The 25354-nt window shown below is 36.2% G+C and overlaps 2 protein-coding genes across 2 annotated transcripts; one reads left to right on the top strand and one right to left on the bottom strand.

Moving 5' to 3' along the window:
* The first annotated feature begins 964 nt into the window (after positions 1-964).
* Positions 965-3820, top strand: LOC127455026 (protein phosphatase 1 regulatory subunit 15A-like). The gene is made up of 3 exons (XM_051722561.1): positions 965-1201; positions 1628-2545; positions 3377-3820. Exons 2-3 carry the CDS (start codon positions 1637-1639, stop codon positions 3590-3592), a joined length of 1125 nt encoding a protein of 374 aa, XP_051578521.1. The 5' UTR covers positions 965-1201; positions 1628-1636; the 3' UTR covers positions 3593-3820.
* A 1047-nt stretch (positions 3821-4867) lies between these two features.
* LOC127455033 (alkaline ceramidase 2-like) lies at positions 4868-24886 on the bottom strand. Its single transcript, XM_051722575.1, has 6 exons — positions 24497-24886; positions 23505-23619; positions 19040-19181; positions 16696-16833; positions 13011-13148; positions 4868-6626 (listed from the first exon to the last, which is right to left on the bottom strand). Exons 1-6 carry the CDS (start codon positions 24599-24601, stop codon positions 6440-6442), a joined length of 825 nt encoding a protein of 274 aa, XP_051578535.1. The 5' UTR covers positions 24602-24886; the 3' UTR covers positions 4868-6439.
* Between the last annotated feature and the right edge of the window lie 468 nt (positions 24887-25354).

The raw sequence follows: 25354 nt of genomic DNA, 5'->3' as shown, positions 1-25354 counted from the left end.
ATTTTCATATTTGTCCCTTTTTATAGATAGCAAAGTCATGATAGTCGTGTGAAAAATATAGTAAATTGCATTTTCTTTGCTGTGTGCATTACTAACACAGCAGACATCAATATAATGGGATTTGACAACCTGACATGTGCATTTGAGAATATGACTTTAATTTAGTTGTCTGTGTTAACTGTTTTGAAGGCTTGAATCTTGGATCAGAGAAATGTGTAGTGTTTATGACAATTACAAGTGTGAATTGTTTTGAGAGCAGTGACCTGAGTTTGGAGAAATGTGTAAAATCGACCGAGAAAAACTGTTACAAAGAATTTACATGTTGCCTTTGAATATGAAAACTGAATGAATAAATAAATAATAATAATAATAATAATAATAATAAATAAATAAATAAATAAAACCTGAACCTTGCATTTTAATTTGAATTCTGTCACTATTATTGTGCTAACATTAAGAAAATGCTTTTCATTTTAATATTGGCAGTCTTGCCTTAAGACTAGTAAAATTGGAAAGTCAGTCATATTTTGCAGGCACTCTGTGGAAATGAAATGGTTAATGAGGTTTTCATTTTCATCACTGCGTTTATTTACTTAAAATTGGCAGATTATAAACTAGGCTATTATCAAAACACTATGATAGGATGCTTTGGTTTTTCCACTTTACGAGGTAGTTTTATTTTGCAATCAAAATGTCATCGCAACGAAAGTAAATCCCTTAAACTTGTGTTTAAGGTGTGTTTGTTTACAGTCTCTCGAAAAACATCCCCTTGAATGTTTTTGTTCTGCACTTTCCTTTCTATCTTTGGAAATGATGCAATCCAGTCTCAACCAAACGCTCATGTCCTGGTCCGCCCAGAACTGGAGTTTCTCGAAGCGTAACGAAACGTTGGCTACGTGATGTATCAGTACGTCTTTGACAGGAAAAGCGCAAGTCCCGCCTACACATCATCGCAGCGTATATAAACACTCGACGTCACACAAGCAGTATTTCTATTTACGGCAAAGAAGAATGCAATACATGAAATATACACCGAGCGAGAGATGTTTATGAATAGAGCGGAAATGGATTACATGTTTGATTCGAAATCGTTGTCGTATAACTCAAAGAGTGTTTTTGAGAACGTTAGTAAACTGAACATTGGAGAACCAAATCTTCACTGGAGCGATTGCCAAGCGACAGGCTGACCAAACACAGAAAGGTAAGGAACCTGTACCTGTCTATATTTAAGGGTTTATAAATTATGAACTGTCAATATACATAATGGAAAATTAATTTGTCGAATTTTAGCAATTCGATATATTGTCAATGAAAGCAAATGCATGACGTGATTCAGGGGGGAAAAAAAAGAAAAAAAATTTGTATCCGTCATACCATGTAAACGCTTTAGTTTACATGGTAAATAGCAAGTACCTTGTTGTTTGTGTGATGAAATGGCATGACAGTACATCTAAAAAAAAGCAGGGCGAGTCACATTGTTATGTGTCATAGTATCTTATAGCAACAACACGAGGAATCTCTTTGGAATTGGGACATCTGAAACAGCTATCTCTGATTTTGACCTATACATTTTAAATTTATTTTGATACATGTTGGAAATTGTGTTTTCTTTTTTGTTTCTTTACAGAGTGTGAGTATGGCACCATTCATCCTCTGTCCACCTCGCCCACTGTCCCATCAGTGTCATCTACCTCAGGCAGCTTTATACAAGCAATCCAAGATGAGTCCCGAGTTGTCATCTAATACGCAGAGAACGCATGAGGATCTACCTCTTAGACATTCTGCAATAGGGATTATCTACTCCATGCTACTGAAGATCAGACTCCATCTGTGGCAGGTCATCCAGAGAGTTGTGAAGTGCTGTATGAGTGTGAAAGAGCTTTTTAGCTCCAAGATGTTTTTCTTAACTTGTGTGGGAAAAAACATGGCCATGACAGGCGACTTGAAGATGAGTGGTGTGGAGGCCCAGGAGAGGCCTGGTTGGGAATTAAGGAATGAAAGCATGAGTTTGGTCAACATTGAAAAGGAGATAAAGGATCCCGAGATGAAAGCAATAATGGGGCTAGATGATGATGAATTAATCTGGCCTGCTGAAAAGCAAGAATTGTCTGTGAATGATTCTGATAAAGAGGAGGATGATGAAGGTCCCAGCCTCTCAGAATGGCTGGAATGGGAGTCTGAAGATGAAATTGAAGAGATTAATGACAATGATGATGAGGAAGATGAAAAGCATCCTCCACAAGATGAGGACTGTGAATCAGAGCGTGATGAGGATGTGGATTCTGAATGGTCAGATGATGATGATGATGGTGATGATTCGGAGGCATCAGCAGAGAGCCTTGAGCTCTGGGAATCCTTCCTCAACAGCAGTGACCCCTATAACCCTCTGAGCTTCTCCTCCTCCACTGGATCTAGAACAAACTTCACAAGCACAACCGAAAACCAGCTAACCCTGTGCTCACAAATAAAACAAGTTAAGCATACAACATCAAAGGCAGCAGAGGAGCATTATCAAAAACCAAGCACAAAGGAGGGTGTGAAGAAGGTAATCATTTAAATTTAAAGAAGAAAACGATTAATATGTTGTCGTATTTAAGAATGTTAGGTATATTACATTTACCATTAATGGTGAATCTCACGAAAACATGTCCAGGCCACATTTTACCAAATTATCTCAAGTAATAATAATAAAATATTATCCATAAAGAAAAAAAGCCTATTTTTGTAATATTTAAGCACATTTCTATTTTTATAACAATAATGCATCCAAACATTTTACTTTTGAGTTTAATTTATAGAGATTTTTTTTATTATGGTAATGAGAAGTGGTGGAGAAAATGCGCTTAATTGTCCTGAAGAAATGTCACTGGTCCTAATAAATAGGCTTAATTTTTAATTTTATTTTTTTAAGCAAAATATAATTTATTAATTTTTTTTTTGATTTTGGGGTGAGATACGACCCAGACATGTTCTGGGCAGTTTGTGAGATTCACCCTTAAGTTACTTTTAAAAAATTAAAATGATCCTACCATGTACATAATGGAAAAAAAAAGAAAAAGCCAAAATACTTTTCAAGATCCATGTGGAGAAGTGATGTGAGGTTGTGCAACAGAAAAGCAAAAATTCCCATAAGACAAAACCGACAAATGTGACTTTGGATTATGTGTGGTTGCAGTAAGTGGAATGAAAACACCTGGTCAACCATCTGCCATGACAACATCTGACGACAGTTAATAGTTAGAGAAGTTCCTTATAACATTGGCTGGGTTGACTCATTACACACAATTGACTCATGCTGCATGACTAAGTACAAGGTGACACTGAATAGTCTGTTTCTGAATAACACACTCAACTTTTCCTTTGCTTTCTATTTTAGGTATGTTTCAGTGATGAGATAACTGTACATCCCCTGGTGGCTTGGAGTTTCGCTAGCAGGGCAGCACGGGATGGTTCCTGTTGGCTGCAGATGGCCAGAGACAGAGTGCGTTTTAGAAGAAGAGTGGAGAATACTGAGAAAGTCATTAAGCTCTGCCTGACACCTGAACACAGAGCTTGTGTTTGGAAGAGACTTCAGAGAGAAACTTTGTCATAATAATCCATCTTGATTTATTATTACAATATAAAGTGATGTAGCAGTCTAGATGTTTGGAATGGTGTCATTTGTAGTGCTTTTAATCTCAGAAAACGTAATGTTTTTTTACCGAGTTTCATATATATATATTTTTTAATTGCACTTGTAAACGTTATTTTATTGTACAACAAAACACTGTGAAACCGTTTATGTAGCAACTGATGACATATTAAACTTTTCCACAATTTATCCTGTTTTAATTTTTTTTTTCCAATGGTAAAATATTTTTTATATACTACAAATAAACATTGTAACATTATAATATATAGGTATGTTATAAAGCTGACAGCACTTAAAAGAACAAGTAAAAGAACAAAGAACAAATTAACAGTTAAAGCCACACAGTTGAGGGTGTAGTTTTATTTAGTATAAGTGGTCTAGGAATAGGTTCTTATGAAAAGTATATCAGCTGAGCATTAGAGCAACAAGTATGTCCAATTGACAATTAAATACATACTAAAATGTTATAAGCATATTAACTACTTTTAATGCATAACTATATTCTGAAAAATATATATAACTCAATTAAACGAAAATGAAGACATCATGCACCATTCAAACCCGTATTTTATTTTTTATTAAATAATGTGTAAAAATACAATCAATAAACTCATTTGGTTACAAACAGTCATTGATCAGTGGTAGTTACAAAATTATTAATCAGTTACAAGTCACAAAAAATAAATAGTCTTTGTATACTTGGTCTTTGTATTGCATCTGAGTCTGTGTGGCAGAGACCGAAAATACACACACACACACACACACACACACACGTTATAGCCATTGCATTGGCTTACAGTACATTTTGTGCATTGCTTTAGAAGAATACAAAATTAATCCACTGTATCTGTTCCTTAGAAAACTACTGCTCTGAAGGCTGGTTGAGAGGCAAAATTAAAGAAACAGGTAATATTCAGTTTCTCTGAAATACTGCCGCAATTTTTCAGCATTGAAAAAAAGCAGCAAAAAGTCAAAAATACGTAATATTTAAGTATAAATCACCATTGGATTTGTATTTACAGATTTGTAAGGTGTTTTTGGCATTTCTTCCTTCAGTAAGTCCTGTATATTGTTTTAATTGGCTGTACAAATTTGTGATCCATCGATCTACAAAAAGCCTTGGTGAAGTGTTGCAAATTTAGAACGTGAAGCAATAAAGCTAGAATTAACTTGAATAACAGTCTATGAGAAAACAAGCTATTCTATGCTCATTTTATATATATATATATATATATATATATATATATATATATATATATATATATATATATATACACACACACACACACACACACACACACACACACACACTATACATGTCTGTCTGAAAACATTTGAAAGAGGAAAGAGTAACTTTTTGGCAATCATATCATTTTCAACGGAGCATTCCTTTACATTCAGTTCACCAAACAATATTCATGCAGTGTACCATTTTATGGTATCTTGCGATAATATATCTGTCATATACTCCATTTCACAGTAATGAAACATGGCTCAGAATATCTAGTTTAAAATATCCAGTTTACGCTGTTATTGGAATCAATATGTTACATATTAACATCATACACTTAGTATCAGGCGCAGTTGAGGTGCAGTTAGGTGATTAGCCTCAATATTAACAGGAAAAACAGATTACACAATTCAAATGTATAACGATAAGAAAAAGTAATTTTAAAAAGCATTAGTTAGCTTGAGTTGCCCATGATATAAAGTCAATTCATAATAAAAATTTAGTTTTTCATTTATTTTGGAAGTCAGAGAAAATGTGCTTTAGACACCACAGCTTTGTCCACTCACACCCAATTCCAGATTTTTTAAATTCGGTTTCATTCAGTCAAAACCTTGAGGAGCTGTTTCTGCTCCATCTAACCCATAACCTAATGTACAGGTATTCAGGTTGATTTAGTGATGCTAAATAATATTTTTTGTCTTGAATAAAACATTAATTTAGATGTTACAACATGAAACACATTTTTTTGGTTAACATTTCTGCAGTGCACAATATAGGAAAAAAAAAAGAGCAAAATTAGGGAATTCGGACACAGCTGTAGACCGAATAAAGGAATCCTGAAATCCATTCTGACAATTCAGACTAAAATGACTGAAAATTGTAAATTAATCTGTAAAAATCTGATTTCAAGCAGGGGGTTATTTTCTCTTTTGCAGTTCAGACTAAAAACAACTAAATGGATTTGAGTTGGATATGCCAAAAATAAATAAATGTAAAAAATAGATAGGATCTTTGCCGCCTGTCTAAGCAAACCCTAATACAGATAATTTTGAAGATCCTGTATACCAAAAAGTGTGTCCAAAAATAAATTTTGCTGTTTTTTTAATTAATTTTTTTATGTAAAGTTGCACTTCTGTTGTGTGTCAATATTCTGTGTTAATATGTAACAACTCCTTTATGACTGTGCTACCTTATTAAAAGTGAAGTTAAAATTAGATTTTCAAAATGTTAAATGTACAATTAAATACGAGTATTAAATGCAGGTTCAACTGCTGCTATGTGAAAGTCTGTTTAAAAAAAAAAAAGCAAAATATTTTTATAGTCCCTTATTCCGACAAGAACTTACTTGTCTTATTAAGGTGTGTATTTTGTGTGCTTGAAATACTATTTAAACATATAAAGCTGTCAAAGCATGAAATCCTTACTGAATTCATTCAACAGCAAATTCAAAGTTCATTTTGTGACCAACATCTCTACCCAAACACAAAAACAAATTCACATGCAAAAACAGGATTCTCCTTGTGAATGTCTAGTACAAAGTGCATTGAGGTGTAATCAGATACCTTGGGAAGAGCAGTTTATGTCACCTTAATTGAAGGCTTCCGATGCACACAGAGAAGAGTGACGTATGGCACCCCAATAAAAGCCCATTTCTCACTGGGCCAGAATTTTACTACGGGGCCCTGCTCAGGAGCCTCTGATGCTACGTCAAAATAAGCGAAACACACACACCCCAGGTAGGAAGCCAGGCAGATGAGAATGTGCCTGTAAAACAGACATATAGAGGGAATAAAAAGTGAAGAGATAATAATTAGAATAGCAAAATTATATCACTATTACTGAAAAATTAAAGGAAGTAGCCTGTTAAATGGATATCAGGCCACAAACATTGGTCATTTGTAACATAAGATGTAATTTCCCCTTTTGTTTTTAGTTTAAAAACATTTAATTGAAAGTAGAAAATAAAAAACCATAGGCATATAACATGGTTCACGTGGGACCTTAAAATGTCTTAAATTCAGTATTCTTAAATTTAAGGTCATAAAAAGTCTTAAATATTTTTAATGGTATAACAAAAGTCTTAATTATCACTTAAAGAGGTCTTAAATTTAGGGACGTAAAGACTATTTTTCCCCCCACATTTAAAAAAAAATACATCTGAATGTGTCAATTGTCTGAAAAATCCCTTGTCCCCTTCATTTGGTACAACACTTCTAATACATTTACTGTTATTTAAGTGTTTATTTTTTTACTCATTTTGTTTCCTCAGGTCAAGAATTATTGCAAGGCCAAACAAGTGCGCAAAAAAAGCAAAACACAATAAGTAATTAATAATTTAAATAATTTAAAAACAATGTTTTACCTTGATTTCATGTCTTTGGTGTTATCAATGTTAAAAACTTTAATTTGAAAATAAAAAAATATCTGTGGAAAAGAACTCAAAGTTCAGAGGAAGATGTGCATATGTGCATATAGTGATTTTCCCACCATGTTGGAAAAGTTATTAATTTACATTTTAACTGTAATTTTTTCACATGGTTCATTTAAATATGTCAATTTGGACATTTGAAACACACTCCAGTTGTGTCCCACGGAGAAAATGATGACAATAATTATTTAACATTAAAGTGTAGCCTTTGCTCCGAAATGAGATGAATAAGGCATCAGAGTGACATTAAATATCACTAAGGGGAGAGTCACATGACGCCATGCAAGGTTTGGATGTGTGAACGGCGAGCTCTGCGCACTTTGCTAGTTTTAACACTATTAAATGACATAAACCGGTGAGATTCAATACACTCTGTTCCATAACTGTTCTAGGAGGACAATATGTCAAAGAATTAAAAATCCTTGGGCTCTGGAGACATTAAAAGACACTTACGTGCTCAAGCGGACACCCCCGAGAAGGCCCCGAGCCAAGGAGTCGATTTGGTCAGAGAAATGAGGGAAATTCGGCGAGAGATGTTGAATATGCCGGCAATGCTGACGAAGGTCGTTGCTGACTTGGAGGATCTTGCTGTAATACGTTGATTGATCACTACCATGGAGACGACATTCTCTGAGGTGGTTACAAGAGTGGGGGATATCGAGAAACGGATCAATTACCTGGAGTTATCGGAGTGGGAATTATCTGCTAATTCGCTAGTGACCAAGGTTGATTTGGAGCGTGTCTGGGAGAAGTTGAAGGACATGGAGAACCGTAGCAGGCGGAATAACGTCCAAATCGTCGGAATTCCTGAGGCCGAAGAGGGTCAGGATATGGTGACATTCCTGGATGGGCTATTTCCGAATCTGCTTGACATAACAGTCCATAAGCTGGAAATCAAGTGAGCTCACAGGGTTCACAGGCAATTCGCTGAGTGAGACAGGCCCCGATCATTTCTGGCCAAATTTCTGAGATCATCCGATAAAGATCTTGTGTTACGTAAGGCGAGGAGTAAAGGAAGGCTTTCTTGGATATGGGGTGGACATATTTTCTTTAGTGCTGGCTCAAGTAAGAGCATAAGTAAGCATCTACAATTCAAATGTCTCAAACAGATTAAAGATAAATTAGGAAGAGTCATTATTATTTTAGCAGAATGTCTTATTTTGGCTAATATTTACGCACCTAACGTTTACGATCAGGGCTTTTTTTTTTAGATCTTGAAGGGATGTTGCAAGGCACTGGCACCCCTCATGATATAATATTGGGAGGAGACTTTAATCTTTTGATGGACTCAGTCCTTGATCATAGTGAAGCAAAAGTGTGCAAGTCCCCTAGAGCAACACTGATGCTTCACAGGATGTGTAAAAATATTGGTCTTACAGATATTTGGAGACTTTTAAACCCATCTGGTAGGGACTATACATTTTTTTCATCAATCCATAAGATTTACTCTAAAATAGATTTTATATATATATATAAGTCCCTCATTTCATCTGTTGTTGATTGCTCAATTGGAAACATTTTAGTCTCAGATCATGCCCTGGTGTGTTTATAGATTTTGACACATATGGAGAAAAGGAAATCATATAGTTGGCGCTTTAATGTGTCCCTTTTGCAAAATTCTGAATTCCAACAAATGTTAAAGGCTGAAATCAATGTTTATATGGAGACCAACTGGTCCTCAGTATCCTCCGTGGGCATGGCTTGGGAGGCACTTAAGGTGGTTCTTAGGGGCCGGATCAGAGTATGCCTCATTCACCAAAAAATCCAAAGCACGAGAACTCGTGGAGTTGGAAGGGAATAGGGCTGTCCCCGACCAAAGATTTTCCTAGTTGACTAGTAGGCGTTAGTTTAAGCAATCAGTCGATTAGTTTTCACATGTTTATGATATTAATTTAATTACTTAAATATATATTTTTGGGGGGGCATCAGAAAATGGTTTGAGTTCCAGGGCTGAGAAAGAATGTTGTAAGTAACATTGCTAACACTGTTCTACATTACAGAGAAATATAAAACTGAAATAATGAGCCTTTAAAATATACATTTTACAAGCGCACGCACAAAGCGAGCTGCAGCGACACCGGCAAAAGCGGTAATGATTCTGAATGTGTTCTTAGGGGTCGGATCATACAGTATGACTCATTCATCAAAATATCCAAAGTACGAGAACTCGTGGAGTTGGAAGGGAATATTAAAAGTGCCAAGGCAGAGCTGAAGTGCCGAATGTCGTCCGATGGCCTCAGAGAATTGACCCGATTGAAATACAGATATAATACTATTTCGTCGCGGAAGGTGGTGTTTTGGCTATTCAGGGCAAGACAGTCATACAAGTCAGGGGACAAAGCAGGAAGCTTTTGGCTAGATATATAAAGCAGAGAGAGTCTTTTTCTACCATTCCCTCAATGAAATCTGCTGGTGGTGAAATTTTTACCTCGACCATTGATATTAATAATGCTTTTAAAGAATTCTATCTTGATCTCTATAGTTCCACGTCTTCGACTACTGATGAAGATATTAGGAATTTTGCGGAACCTTTAGAACTTCCTAAACTGACGACTGAGTAAAATACATTTTTTGATTCTGAGATAACCTTGGAGGAGCTTGGCGAGGTAACAGGCAAGGCTCTGGGGCCAGATGGCTTTGCCGCTGAGTTTTTTAGATCTTATGCTACAGAACTGGCTCCACTTTTGCTAGAAGTTTATACGGAATCATTAAAGAATGGAAAGCGTCCGCCAACCATGACACAAGCCCTGATCAGTCTGATTCTTAAAAAGGACAAAGATCCAAGTGTGTGTAAGAGTTACTGTCCAATTTCCCTGATCCAGCTAGACGTTAAAATATTGTCAAAAATTTTGGCTAATCGATTAAGTTATGACATCTCTCATACATACAGATCAGGTGAGGTTTATTCGGGGCCACAGCTCTTCTGATAACATTAGGCATTTCATCAATATCATGTGGTCAGTGGCGAATGATCAGACTCCGGTCGCTGCCATCTCACTTGACACCGAAAAGGCGTTTGATATGGTAGAATGGGATTATCTTTTTAAGATTTTGGAAATGTACAGGTTTGGGAGTATGTTTATTGGATGGATTAAGTTACTTTATAGACACCCGGTAGTGGAGGTACAAACAAATGGATTAATTTCAGATTATTTTACTCTGGATATGGGCACCTGGCAGGGTTGTCCTCTTTCCCCATTATTGTTCTGTCTTGCCCTGGAGCCATTAGCAGCCACGATAAGAAAGGAGGATGATTTTCCCAGGGCTGTGGCGGGAGGTGTGGCGCATAAGCTTTTGCTTTACGCAGATGATATTCTATTATTCGTCTTAGACCTTTCTAGATCTATGCCTTGCCTCCACAGAATTGTTAATTCCTTAAATTCTCGGGATACAGAGTTAATTGGTCTAAATCCGAAGAATTGGCTCTGACAGCATACTGCCCGATAACAGCTTTTCAGCCGGGCGCCTTCCAATGGCCCAAACAGGGTATTAAGTATTTGGGTATTTTATTCCCAGCAAATTTGTGTGATTTAGTTAGTTAATTCTGACCCTTTAATACAAAGTTTTTCGAGCGATGTGGGCAGGTGGGCTTCATTATATTTATCGATGATTGGTTGAATTGTATTCTAAAATTCAACTATTTGCTACAGTCTCTCACTGTAGATGTCCCCCGTCTTATTTCAAGCAATTCGATAGCATAGCGAAGTCCTTCATTTGGAATGGGAAATGTCCCAGATTACATTTCAGTAAGCTGCATAGGCCGATTGACAAATGTGGGCTAGGCCTACCCAAGTTTGTGTTTTATTATTATACATTCGGTCTCAGACATTTGGCTCATTGGTTGCTTCCACCTGAGAGAGCCCCTCCCTGGTTTTGTATTGAACAGGAAGTTCTTACCCCTATTTCACCATTGCAAAGCCTTTCTATCAAACTAACCAGAGAAGATAAGTTACACCCCGTTATCTCGCATTTGCACTCGGTATGGACAAAAGTGTCCAGAGTGTTTAATTCGGACATTTATTTTAATGTTGCCTCGAGCATCTGGCTGAACCCCAAATTATGTATTAATAAGTCCCCTTTCTGCTGGTCAGAGTGGAATGTGAGGGAGGTTAATACACTCGGTGACCTATATGAGAGTGGAGTGTTGAGATCCTTTGAAAATATGGTTCAACATTTTGGGATTCCCAGATCTCAGTTCCTTAGGTATTTACAGCTGCACCACCTGCTCTGTACTATTTTTGGGAGTAGGATACACCCCCTTTAAGCAGCAGATACTCTGGGAGTGGTGATTACTGCTTTTGGAAAAGGTCATGAGGCATCAGTGTATTACTCCCTGCTAACTTAGAGTCTGGGGAATGGAGCTTTATCTTCTATCAAGAGATTATGGGAGAAAGATTTAAACTTGGTATTGGAGGAGGGAGTGTGGGCTAGGATTCTAAAAAAACATCAAGTCTGCATCTAGAGATGCAAGGGTGCGCCTTATGCAGTTCAAGATTTTACATAGATTCTTTTGGACCCCCTCTAGATTGTATAGGCTTGGTCTTAAAGACACACCCACCTTCTGGCGATACTAATCAGAAGATGGAGACACAACCCATGTGTTTTGGTGGTGTGTTAAGATCCAAGAATTTTGGTTGAAGGTTCAGAGTTTTATGTGTGACGTATTGGGCACTCAAATTTCGTTTTGCCCCAGACTCTATATTTTAGGCGATATAGGGGATAAACACATAAAAAATTGGGTCCTAACCAGTGTTATGATCGGCAGACAGTAGGGGGATGGAAGTCGGCTGGAGCGCCCTCATTTCAAGAGTGGTTCACAGAGATGGGGAGGGTGGCGGCACTCGAGGAAATGTCATGTAGAAGGCTGAGGAACTCAGCAGATTCATTTGATAGGAAATGGAGCAGCTATTTGGTGTTCTTGGAGGGCTCTCGGGGAGGGGCAATGGAGAGAGAAGTATAGTTTTACATATGTGTGATTATTATTATTATTTATTTTTGTGTGTGTGTGTGTATACTCATGTGTGACCACAGGGATGTTTGTTGAGGGTCAGGGTGGGGTTGGGGATTGGGAGGGGTAATAGTGGGGGTTAAATGTTGATTCTGTGAATATATGTTTTGCTTTTCTTTGTTAATTGTATGAATCAATAAAAACTGTTAATCAGGAAAAATACACCAAGGGTGACTTTCTAGTGGTCCAGGCAAAAAGTCAACCCAGTGACATTTTGTCATGAAAGTGTTGTGCATACTGTCATTAAAGCTAAAGGAGATCATAACAAATAAGAAATTCATGCAAATTTTCTATTTAACTTTTCACTTAAATGTTTATGCTGACACAAAAAAACAATTATGAAAAAAAAAATTTATTCATTAAAAAAACAAAAAAAAAACAACATAAAAGCACTACTTATCTGTTATCTCAGACTTTTGTACCCCAATATATATTTATAGCCCGGGAAGACAACAAAACGTAGAGGAACTAAATAATGCCTTCACTTTTAAATATTCAAGTGTATTCAAGTGTAAGTTCAACTAAATTGGTCAGCTACCCTATTGAATAAGTACACTTACTGTAAATGAGGGGGATTTATTGCATTAAGCAGAGTTGACAGTGGTAGGACAGTTGTGGCCTATTGTATATGATGCAGTACACTGAGCATGCTCACTAGATGCAGTATGAATGAGATAAGTGCACTTGAACAGATGGAGGGAGGTGCACTCACCAAGCACAGTGTAGATAAGGGAAGTTGACAGATGACCACATCTCACAGAAAATACGATCACTAATCCAGCACATCAGTGCTAGAGTCCACCACAGACCTGAGAGAAGACCCAGCTTAAACACACGTGGGTTTTCGCACCTACAGGAAACCAAACATTAGAAATACCGCATGAAATATTTTATTAGTGGTGTTTGCTAAGGGAGGCAGGATTTCAACAAACAACTAACGCTAAGACTTAATACTTTGGCATGTCTACATGAATGACATCCCAAATCGTGCAGCTTATTAAGGAGAGGTGTGCCATTCCTTTTGTAAGGGATCAGACTTACAATTTTTGAGCATAGATGTGCATAACTGTTTGCTTTACATTAAATAACTATAAATGTTGTTTCTTCATTTCAGTGAGCGCTTAGTCACATTTTATTTTTACAGATAGGACCAAGCTGATGATCCTTTTTAACAGACCTGCCCACACACACTGCCCACCAATCTGTCTTGTTTTAACAGTAAACAAACGTAGCAGTTATCAGATGAATGTTTCCTGAATAGCCATAACTGCTGATATCAGTGGTCAATGTCACAATTAAAAAAAGTAACATATCAAGAATCCTGTGTAAAGACAGCAATTAAAATGACAAATCCACTGCATTGAGAATGAGAAAAAAGTGGGTTGAGTGAAAGAGTGAGAGAGTGAGAGAGAGAGAGAGAGAGAGAGAGAGAGAGAGAGAGAGAGAGATACAAAGACACAGGAAGTGAGACACTTAAAAGTGGAAACTGTTACTCAGATAAAATGAGAAACATAAAGCTTTGCTTGGCCCTAAAGATGTTTGCATAGAAATCTTCAAGACCATAGTCAGAAAAGGTCAGAGAGAGTGTGGAAAATGGTCATGAAAAAGTAAAAATTACAGTATGAAAAAAAAATACAGCATGAACAAATTACAGCATGACCGACATTAAAACTGGATCTCAGAGAAAAAAAAAAAAAAAAGATTAAAATGTTTGATATGACCTATTTAGGTTGAGTAAGAGGTGGTGAAAACCACCTACATCTTCTTGCCACGTCCAAGTAGAGAATATTTGCTACTTCTGTACAGTACCGCATTAATCCTTTTGCTGTATTCCTCATTTGCAAGTCACTTTGGATCAAAGCATCTGCTGAATAAACAAAAGTAAAAAGAAACTGCAACATGCAGTTCATACTTGATCGGGAGCATGAATACTAGGGTAAAAGCCCTAAACCCTTAACATTCCTTTACCTATCCTTCACTAAAATTCCTTAAATTCTTTATTAGATGTTGGAATTATGCCATGTCAAACCATTACTGTGTGCAGCAGTCCTCCGTTGGCTTAATTAAAACATTGACAATAAAGGAACACAGCCATTTTAACTTTTCATGTATTACTGATAAGCACTAAAAGTCTCAGAACAGTGGAGCACAAAGGCAAACAGGCCAATGAAAACTCTCATTACACAAAAGTTGATGGTGATGGGTACCAAAACCACTTACTGTACAATTCTAGATCGATTATAAACATTGGATTTGGTACCACCGCATAGAGCACACGTTGTTGTACATCCTGTATTTTTACTGAAATTTCATGACACAATAAACACATTCTTGACCTTGGCAAGCATTTTATTTTATTTTTTTACATTTAAGATTGCCCATTAAGTAACAAAAACACAAGACTATGGCCAAAGTAAACAGCATCAAAGAAAAGGGAATGGAGGATATTTGTAAACACACACTGTAAGTATAATCAGAACGAGTGGAATACTGAATTGACCATTGGACCATAAGAGGTTCATGCAATAAAATGACAGGGTGAATTCAGGTAAATTGGGCCATGTTTTTACATTAAATTCAGGTAAATTGGGCCACTTTCTGACATTTAATTCAGGTAAATTAGGCTACTTTTGACATTGAATTCAGGTAAAGAAGGCCACTTCTGAAACTGAACTCAACTGGGCCACTTTTTGACACTAAATTCAGGTAAATTGAGCCACTTTTGACACTGAATGTAAGTAAATTGTGCCACTTTTTGACATTTAATTCAAATAAATTGGACAACTTTTTGATACTGATTCAGGTATACTGGGCCACTTTTTGACACTGAATTCAGATAAATTGGGCCACTTTTTGACATTTAATTCAGGTAAATTAGGCTACTTTTAACACTGAATTCAGGTAAACCAGGCAACTTCTGACACTGAATTCATTTGGGCCATTTTTTACATTGATTAGAGTAAATTCAATTGGGTCACTTTTTGACACTGAATTCAGGTAAATTGGGCCACTTTTGAGTAATCTAAATGTAATTAATATAAACAAATATGTTACCGTACTAAAATATAAAATATGTTGCAAAATATACAATTTCAATTCTTGTAATGAGAAAACAAATTAACTTTGTGCTCAGAGATGTTCAACATAAGCTCCTTGAATCAATTAATAAGCACATTGTGATCCGTTTCAACAATAGTGAATTCATCACTAAAATACAAACTCATACAAGTTTTGCAGTAAGATAAAGCTGCATCTAGCTGGTCTGCAAATGCTATTAGGAAAACCACAGCAGCTCATCTTGTTTTCAAGAGGGATGGATAAGACTGTTTCTTCATCTAGAGCAAGGGGAATGAACTCTATGCACAACTGGACAGCTTAATGGGAGGGGGTTCCTTGGGTTGTTGTGGCCAGAGGGTTTCAGATCAGCGTGCAGGGTTTCAGAACAAATGTCACAATGGCTTGCTGCTCTCGTCAATGTGCTGTTGTGTTTTAGCATGGTCACACTGTCTGTTTTGTGTTTTGTCACACAGTACATAGCTTAAAACAAAACAACAGCTGGCAAGAGCTTCTTCAGAGAAAATGCTTACGCATAAAACAAAAGTGTTACAGTAAATTAAGAGGTTACCAGTGGACAGTCTGAAAATATGGTACAGAGTATTCAACATTTTAACATTTCCTCAAGAAAATGCAAGTGGTGCTAGTGGGTGGTTGCCAGGGCATTGGTTTGCAGTTGCTAAGGAGTATTAAGTGTTTTTTAGCTTGGTACTGAGCAGTTACTAGGGTGTTCAGGGTGGATGATAGGTAGTTGCTTACTGGCCCAAGTCAACCCATCCCCAAATCTCTATGATATTTTGTATATATAGCTTGAGTTCTTCATTAAATGAAAGTCAAGTCAACGTCTAGTAAACTTTTGCCCATTTTGTCATCCACCACATGCAAATTTTAAGTCAGACCACTTAGAAAAGTAATAGTACACCTCAATACGCCGCATTATTTGAGGTAGCATTCATGTCCGGAGCGGAAACTATGCGGAAGTTGATGGAATACTAATGGTTAGGGGTTTGTTTAAATATACCCCAAGTATGAGCAATCACCACTAATTATATCTATTTTAATGTTGGCAACTAATGTTGGTGCATTACTGAACATTACATACAATTTTCTTTATTCTCTATCTTGTTACGAAAAAAAATAAATATTGAATGCAATTACAAATGGCTGCCTTTGAAATAGGCTTTGCATAAAGAGGCATAGCCATTTAAAAATGCCATATAAATAGAGCAGTCAGTGTGATTTGAAATGAACATGCAAAGCAATAAATATATAATGCGATACCATGAAAAGCACAAGAGAACTGATGTCAAATTTTCAGTGTATGTTTCTGTAAGAGCACTGACCTCTTTAGTTCAGTTATGAGAAGAGCAGTGCAGGGGATCCCTAGCGTCATGAGAGAGATGGAATTAATGGCTGGCTTGATAAAGGCGAGACAGGTGGTGATCCCTGAGAGAATACCAATTACCACTTTAAACCTTGACCTAAAGAGAGAGATACAGGAAGGAAAATAAGGGAGAAACAAGAGGCAAAGTATGCAAGAGACAATTATTATGCACTGCCTACAAACCGAAGATAATATCAGTTCTCACATCTTGAATTGAACAAGATGAGTCTAATAGTGGTAGACTGATATATATGTGGCCAGGCCAATTAATCGGTTGATATTTGGCCATTTTGAGATTGAGAATTCTGCCCTTACAAAGCCAAAAACACAGAAACCACACCAACACTGAAACTGAGAAAAATGGATTAAATGTTTTTGGAATGACCAGCCAAATGTGGATTATTAAATAGTCTCACTGTTTTTTTCTGAATTTGAGCATAGTTGAGCCAAACCTGTCTGTCTCAGGACAGATCATAATCTAAGGGCATTTTCACACCTGTCTTATTTAGAGCATTTGTTTCGGAACCTGGTGCATTTTCTTCCTAAGTTTGGTTCTTTAGGCATATGAACACGGCAATCATACTCAGAACTGCACCAAAAGAAATCGGTCCAATTGCAAATGAACTCTGGAGTTGTTCATGGTGAGAATGCAATCCAACCTAATGGACCAAACAATATCCCTATAAAAACCATGAGCATACCTGATGGATCTCTGGAGAAGAAATCTGTAGGTCAGAATGTCACTGTAATTCAAAATTAAAATGTGCATGTAGCTTTTAGCGACTGTATTAAATATAACTGCATGTATAAAATAGGAGGTGTTCAATAATTACAGAGGTAATTTTAGTAAGATCGCTTCTCTCTTTTGGATAGCGGCAGAACAGACACAGGTAGGAGTGCGTTAGCAACTTATTGACTTTTTGAAAAATGTGGGTTTATGTGGCTTAACTCTTTCTGCTGTTTGTGTGTGTGTGTGTGTGTGTGTGTGCAAGAGAGAGTGCTCTCTTTTAAATGGATTACAAACTAATTAGTTACTGTAATCAAATTACTTTTAGACACAAAAAGTAGTGTAAAGCATTAAATTTTAAATTCTTATAATCAGATTACAGTAACTGACTTTCAATGAAAGTAATTTACTAGTACATTAATTGGGTCACAAATATTTCTAAAAAAATATTATTTATGTGTAATACAAATAAAATGTGAATCCATGTTCATATGTATGTATGTTTGTGTTTCTGTGACAGCTGAAGGGTGTGCGACAATGAACAAGAAAACAGACATTATTTTGAATTTGTTATGCAGAAAAAGTTTTTTTGTGACAAGTGTCTTAGAAAGTAACTTAAAAGTAAAGTAATTAGTAATTTGATTACTTTTTCAATCAAGTAATCAGTCAAGTAATCCAATTATAATTTTTTAGAGAGGTAGTTAGTAGTGGATTCCTTTTTTTTTTTTTAGTAACTGTGACAACAGGCACTTTTCAATGCAGAAACAATGCAAAAGCAATTAATGACAAAAATAACCATGACATAAATTTTACAACTCATATCTATCCGAGTGACGGGTCATGTTTGTTTGCAATGCAAAACTGATTGGGACGTGCGGCAAATTTTTGCATAGGCATGACATAAACAATACTTAAAAATTTGTACCGGTATATCATTTGAAATACATATGTTGATATACATATGATATACATTCACATGTTGATGTATGATCTAAATCTTAAGCTAAACAGCGCACAATCATTCGGACCAATGAGGGAACAGTTTGCTCACATGTGACTTTTATTAACACAGTTTTGGTCCGTTTTACAATGTTGCCAATTTAGCCCTTGTTTCGGAATAAATTAAATGAGCTACAAGTCTAAAAAAAACCTAAGAGACCCAATTCCGGTCCTAACTCAAAAGGTGTAGATACTGGATTTGCCTTTGCAGGGCTGAATCAAGTTCCAAAATATACTGACAGCCTTGTCAATGCATAGAGCACATTTTCTGTTTTAAAATATGACATAGTGAATTCTGAGTAAATATTGCACAATTAAAGTGTAAAATGAGTGTTTCTTAAATTCAGCTATCAAATTTGCTACCATGAAATTGCGTTACTAATATCGGACACCCTTCTCTCTAGATATTAAAACGGCATAAAAAACCTATGTAGGTCAACCACTAAATAAAAAAATAACAAATAAAAAAATAAAAAAAAATAACATAATTATATATATATTTATAAATTAAAGTAAAAGCATGCACTACAGGTATATTTCGAGTAAAATGTATATGCTTGTGGATATAAGAGCACACCTGTCTCTACGGAATATCCTGGGAAGGTATCTCTTGGGAAACCACATGCCGATAGCACACATAAGCACCCACAATATGGCTAGCTCATCCAACATCTGGCCCAAGAAGCTCAGCGTAGCATGGAAATAACTGGAGCCTATACCTAAACAAGATCAACAGGATGATGTAAAAACTACTTTTGAAACACTTTTACAGCAATGACATATCTCATATATACAGTAGTGATTAACTGTATACTGATTAATGGTATTGTGAAAGAAAATAAATGTGTCAATCAAGTTTGCTTTATTTTAGTATAATAAATGCGATTATTTATGATGATTCTACATTAAAAACAAAACAAAACAAAACATGACTTACACACTACCCGTGTATGCATTCAGTAGTGCAATAGCCAATTACTCTATGTTTTTGTTGAAGTAATTAAATTAATTGACCTATTTTCTTTCTTAATTGCCAAGGCAAGCGTCACTCCTACTGCTCATCTGAACAAACCCCTAAAAGTAAGTATTAAATTTCTGTGCGTCCTGCATTGTTATGTCGGAATAAACTGAGCAGCACTCTAGTTAGTCAGTCTACAATTATATAAAATCTATAAGGTTATACTTTTATATTCTAGAGTTTACTTTTTGGAGACATTATTTCACATCTAAATCGTGCATGCAATGAGGAATTACCCATATGTATTCAATATAGAATATACAGTCTGCCTGTTAAAAGGTCTTCAAAAAGTGCCTAAAACATATAATCTAAACTGTCAATGTCTGCCATGAATGAATTCAGCTAGTCTGATCCTTTGACTAAATTCACTCTATTATATGATGGCAAGGAGGATTATGACTCCTGGCCAGATTAATTAAGTCAGCAGCTTCCTTTAGAGTGGAAAAACTCAAAGACATTTGTACAGAGCAGTGTTTGTGCTGAGCTGGCTACTTTCCCATGCTGTTCCACAGACAGTGTTCCAGTGAGCTTTTAATACACCAGCGGTTGTTGCCCTTTAGCACAAATCTTGGATCGTTTCCTCATGTGACTGTCCTATCCTTAGCTGTTACACAAGAAAGGACAACAAGCGGCCCCAAATAAGTAAAGGAATTCTGCTAACAAATTTGATACACTTGCAGCTTTGGTTCTCACAAAGGGGTGCAGGTGACACCCCTTTGTGTGTCACCCCTTAGATGGTGAAAAAGTTTTTATTGTTTAAACTGAAATACTGACAATGTTAGTGTCTCATGAATATGGACTTGTGAATGCTCTCGGGTCATGTGAACATTAACACATTTTACAGATGACTAAGTAAAATGTGGTCTATGAAGTCTTCCGTAAACAGAAGAAATAAATAAATAAATAAAAATCACAGCCAAAAGATTGATTGAGAGCAGAGAAAGAAATAGAATTTTCAAACTATGTTCAACCCTAGGTTGACATATTTTTTTAACCCCAGGTTAAAGCAACTTTTACGACTTGGATAAGCAACATTTCACACTAGTAATTTTGCAAAACTTTCATATTAATTCAGATTTAGCTTATGAAATAAATAGAGATGTGAATTGATTAAATTTTTTTAACAAATTAATTGCACGGTTTTCTGTGATTAATTGTGGTTAATCATGGTACATTAAAATAAAATCATAAATGTATTTACTTAATCCTTGTCTCAAATATCTTGCAAGAAATTGGTGTCATTATTTAAATCTTTTAAATATGTACATGTTAAAATGTTTAGTTTTTTGCTGAGTGTTAATTAGACACATTTTTACATATATTACATATATATATATATATATGTATATATATATATATATATATATATATATATATATATATATATATATATATATATATATATATATATATATACACACACACACACACACACACACACACAGTTGACGTCAGAAGTTTACATACACTTAGGTTGAAGACATTAAAACTCATTTTTTAACCACTCCACAGATTTCATATTAGCAAACTATAGTTTTGGCAAGTCGGTTAGGACATCTACTTTGTGCATGACAGGATTTTGTTTACAGACAGATTATTTCCCTTTTAATTGACTATATCACAATTCTAGTGGGTCAGAAGTTTACATACATTAAGATAACTGTGCCTTTAAGCAGCTGGGAAAATTCCAGAAAATGATGTCAAGCCTTTAGACAATTAGCTTCTGATAGGAGGTGTACTGAATTCGAGGTGTACCTGTGGATGTATTTAAAGGCCTACCTTCAAACTCAGTGCCTCTTTGCTTGACATCATGGGAAAATCAAAAGAAATCAGCCAAGACCCAGAAACAATTGTGGACCTCCACAAGTGTGGTTCATCCTTGGGAGCAATTTCCAAATGCCAGAAGGTACCACGTTCATCTGTACAAACAATAGTACGCAAGTATAAACACCATGGGACCACACAGCCATCATACCGCTCAGGAAGGAGACGCATTCTGTCTCCTAGAGATGAATGTAGTTTGGTGCGAAAAGTGCAAATCAACCCCAGAACAACAGCAAAAGACCATGTGAAGATGCTGGAGGAAACAGGTAGACAAGTATCTATATCCACAGTAAAACGAGTCCTATATCTACATAACCTGAAAGGCTGCTCAGCAAGGAAGAAGCCACTGCTCCAAAACCGCCATAAAAAAGTCAGACTACAGTTTGCAAGTGCACATGGGCACAAAAATCTTACTTTTTGGAGAAATGTCCTCTGGTCTAATGAAACAAAAATTTTACTGTTTTGCCATAATGACCATCGTTATGTTTGGAGGAAAAAGGTTGAGGCTTGCAAGTTGAAGAACACCATCCCAACCATGAAGCATGGGGGTGGCAGCATCATGTTGTGAGGGTGCTTTGCTGCAGGAGGTACTGGTGCACTTCACAAAATAGATGGCATCATGAGGAAGGAAAATTATGTGGATATATTGAAGCAACATCTCAAGACATCAGCCAGGAAGTTAAAGCTCAGTAACAAATGGGTCTTTCAAATGGACAATGACCTCAAGCATACCTCCAAATTTGTGGCAAAATGGCTTAAGGACAAAAAAGTCAAGGTATTGGAGTGGCCATCACAAAGCCCTGACCTCAATCCAATAGAAAATTTGTGGGCAGAACTGAAAAAGCATGTGCGACTAAGAAGGCCTACAAACCTGACTCAGTTACACCAGTTCTGTCTGGAGGAATGGGCCAAAATTCCAGCAACTTATTGTGAGAAGCTTGTGGAAGGCTACCCAAAATGTTTTACCCAAGTTAAACTATTTAAATGCAATTCTACCAAATACTAATAAAGTGTATGTAAACTTCTGACCCACTGGGAATGTGATGAAAGAAATAAAAGCTGAAATAAATAATTCTCTACTATTATTCTGACTTACACATTCTTAAAATAAAGTACTGATCCTAACTGATCTAAAACATGGAATGTTTTCTACAATTAAATGTCAGGAATTGTGAAAAACTGAGTTTAAATGTATTTGGCTAAGGTGTATGTACACTTCTGACTTCAACTGTATAATATTTAAATCTTTAATACAATTATATGTACATGCTATAAATAAAAGTTGGGCAAAATCTCCTGGCATTTTCTAGTGGACTTTTTTATTTATCAATTTATATCAAGCTTTATTGGCAAGATAAACTTAAGTGTACATCGCCAATGCATCATTAGACACTATCCATACAGATTTAAAACAAACTGAAATTTAATTAGCTGAAGTTTCAAATCTCAAACCTATTATTTTCTCTGGCTGCCATTCAGTCTGGGTGTCTCGTGTTGTTTCGCTTTTGACACTGGTTCAGATGACAGTGAGTGAGAGTTTTTGGACATTGCTAAGACATACTGCAGCTTGCCCTTAACTCTCCCACACCTGGCTCACCACTTGCGGGTGAAGTCTCCATTCTCCGTAAAGTAAATCTGCTTCCATGTTTATTATGCCCGGGACATGCGTTGTAATAAATAAGTGTGCACTGCTCCACACAATCAGTTTCTGTGTTAGGATGTAGTCGAGTCAAGTGTGTACCTCCTGGAAATTTATATATGCCAATTTTAGACACAGGAAGTGGGGCAAAACATTAGTGAAGGTTCAGGAAGTGAAAAACTGGATATTGCATTAATTGTGGTATTTCTTTTAACACGTTAAACAGTCAACTATTAAATCGCACAAATGTATGCGTTAAATTTCCAAGCCCTAGAAATAAAATATGACATTATGATTAGTAAAAATAAAACCAAATCAAATTTAATGTTGTTTCCTCACAATTCATATTTGTAATGACTTCTACCCTTAAAACACTAATTTGCTTTCATTGAGATACTGTATTTCCTTCTGTAGCCCTTCCTGCCCCACAGCTATTTCCTGAAGACCAGCAATTTTCCAGAAAAGGAAGAGTGAAGTTCACACACTGCCACCTCCTAATAAGTTGAAAAGCATGACCTCTGTCACTCTTGTGCAAGAGAAAGATAGAGGGGTAAAATTTACCAACAACCACCAGCAGAGTCCATATTAGATAGATACCACTGTTGAAATGCGTAGCATACTGACGGAACAGACACATGAGAATAGGAGGCAAGATGAAAAACAGCACGTTGCTTATCTGAAAAGACAAAAGAAAGAAGAGAGAATCTCAATAGGTTTGAAAACACAGTCAGTCATACAGTACATGGGCAACTTTGGTCACTTCCATGTCCCAAAAGCTGATAAAAAGAAAAAAAAAAATCATTTTTCAGCTTTTTTTATGAAGGTATCAGTAACTTTTTACTATGCCTTCCAGATGCAATCTTTAGGAAAGCATTTTGATCTTTAGGGTGGGCAAGTGGTTGTCTCTTCATCGGACCGGGAGGGGACGTCAAAAGTTTCTAGGGGGCACAAAGAAAATATAGGGGCGCAATGCCCATCTCCCAAGCCCCAATAATTTTATTGGGCGTCTTTTTCCATATCTGGGCTGTCATTTTTCCAAATTATTCAAAAAGTGTGAAAAATATTATCTATCTGTATTTAAGATATACTGTGTAAAATGTTAGCTATGACATTAGCTTTGGCAAAACAAAGGAGTCTGCCATTTTATTTCAAAAACGTTAAAAATGTCATTCTCATTACCACCATGGAATTCTATTAAATACAATAGAGATCTGAGATGTAGTGTAAATGACACTATGATGGAAATTGTCATGTTTCAAAAAAAAAAAAAAAAAAAAAAAATGGCAAGCATGACACAAATCTCATGTGAGGCATGTACATACACTATTGGACATTGTTAGTAGACACATTAAATAAACTAGTGAAAAAGAATATGACAAATGTTTTAACGAAACTTCTAGAAGTCCACAGTGCTAAAAGTGCCCGTAGTTGAAGAAACACCACCATATGTGGCATGTTTAACATCAATTCATCAAGTAGCCTATGTACTGCAAGTTATGAAACAGTCACACACATCAAACTAAAGCTTTAGACAACAAAGAGCACTAACGTACCGTGTTATAGAATTCCGCTATTCCAGAATAGATGAGATAATTCCCTTCACACCAATCCACATCCGAGCTGCCAGCCTGGAGCTGATCCCACAAATGCACGTCCATATCTGCTCTCGCACACTATTATGGGACCGTGACAGATGATCACAACTACCAACTGCACTGACTGAATATCTTCACACAAAGCGATGTCGAAGAAGTTGCGTCGGCAGGTTAACATAACATACAGCGTCTCTGGCTCTCAGTGTTTGTTTTAACCAGTGACATCTGTGAAGTCTTCTTATCAAAGCATGTCATCATACAGTCTGAGTCCAATCTAATCCAGCTCGGCTGTGTGCCGCTTTCTGCTCCTCTCTGGACAGCAGCATAGGCAATAACAACAGAGCAACATGTGATCCGCGCATGCGCAGAACGATTTGCACTTCTGCGCTTAGGCATCATCAGCTCACTCCCTTATCAAGGACAAATACTTTTGTATATTTCCCAGATAATTTGCATATTACAAAAATTGTATAAGTAAATTCTAACATAAAAGCCCCAAATACTGTGTGAAGGTACCATGGTATAGTACGATATCGGATAGTCGTACTATAGTACACCGATGTGTAGCTATAATGGTACTGAATAATTACCTTATTTGTACCATGGTTAACATATGGTATTACTTCAAAGAATACCAGTACCATAAAATAAAAATAAAACGAACACTCAATTAAGCCAACCAAGTTTGAAAACTAAGCAAATACTTTTTTATGTGATTTAAAACCTAACCACTTTTTGTGAAGTGCTTTGCTTGAAAAATGTGTTTGTACTGTCTTTCTTTACAATAAATGCACTTGGTTTGATATTTGATGTAAT

Source organism: Myxocyprinus asiaticus, chromosome 2 (assembly GCF_019703515.2).
Source record: "Myxocyprinus asiaticus isolate MX2 ecotype Aquarium Trade chromosome 2, UBuf_Myxa_2, whole genome shotgun sequence".
Classification (NCBI taxonomy): domain Eukaryota; kingdom Metazoa; phylum Chordata; class Actinopteri; order Cypriniformes; family Catostomidae; genus Myxocyprinus; species Myxocyprinus asiaticus.
Note: the sequence above shows the minus strand (reverse complement) of the source record. Positions and strands in the feature narration are given on the sequence as shown.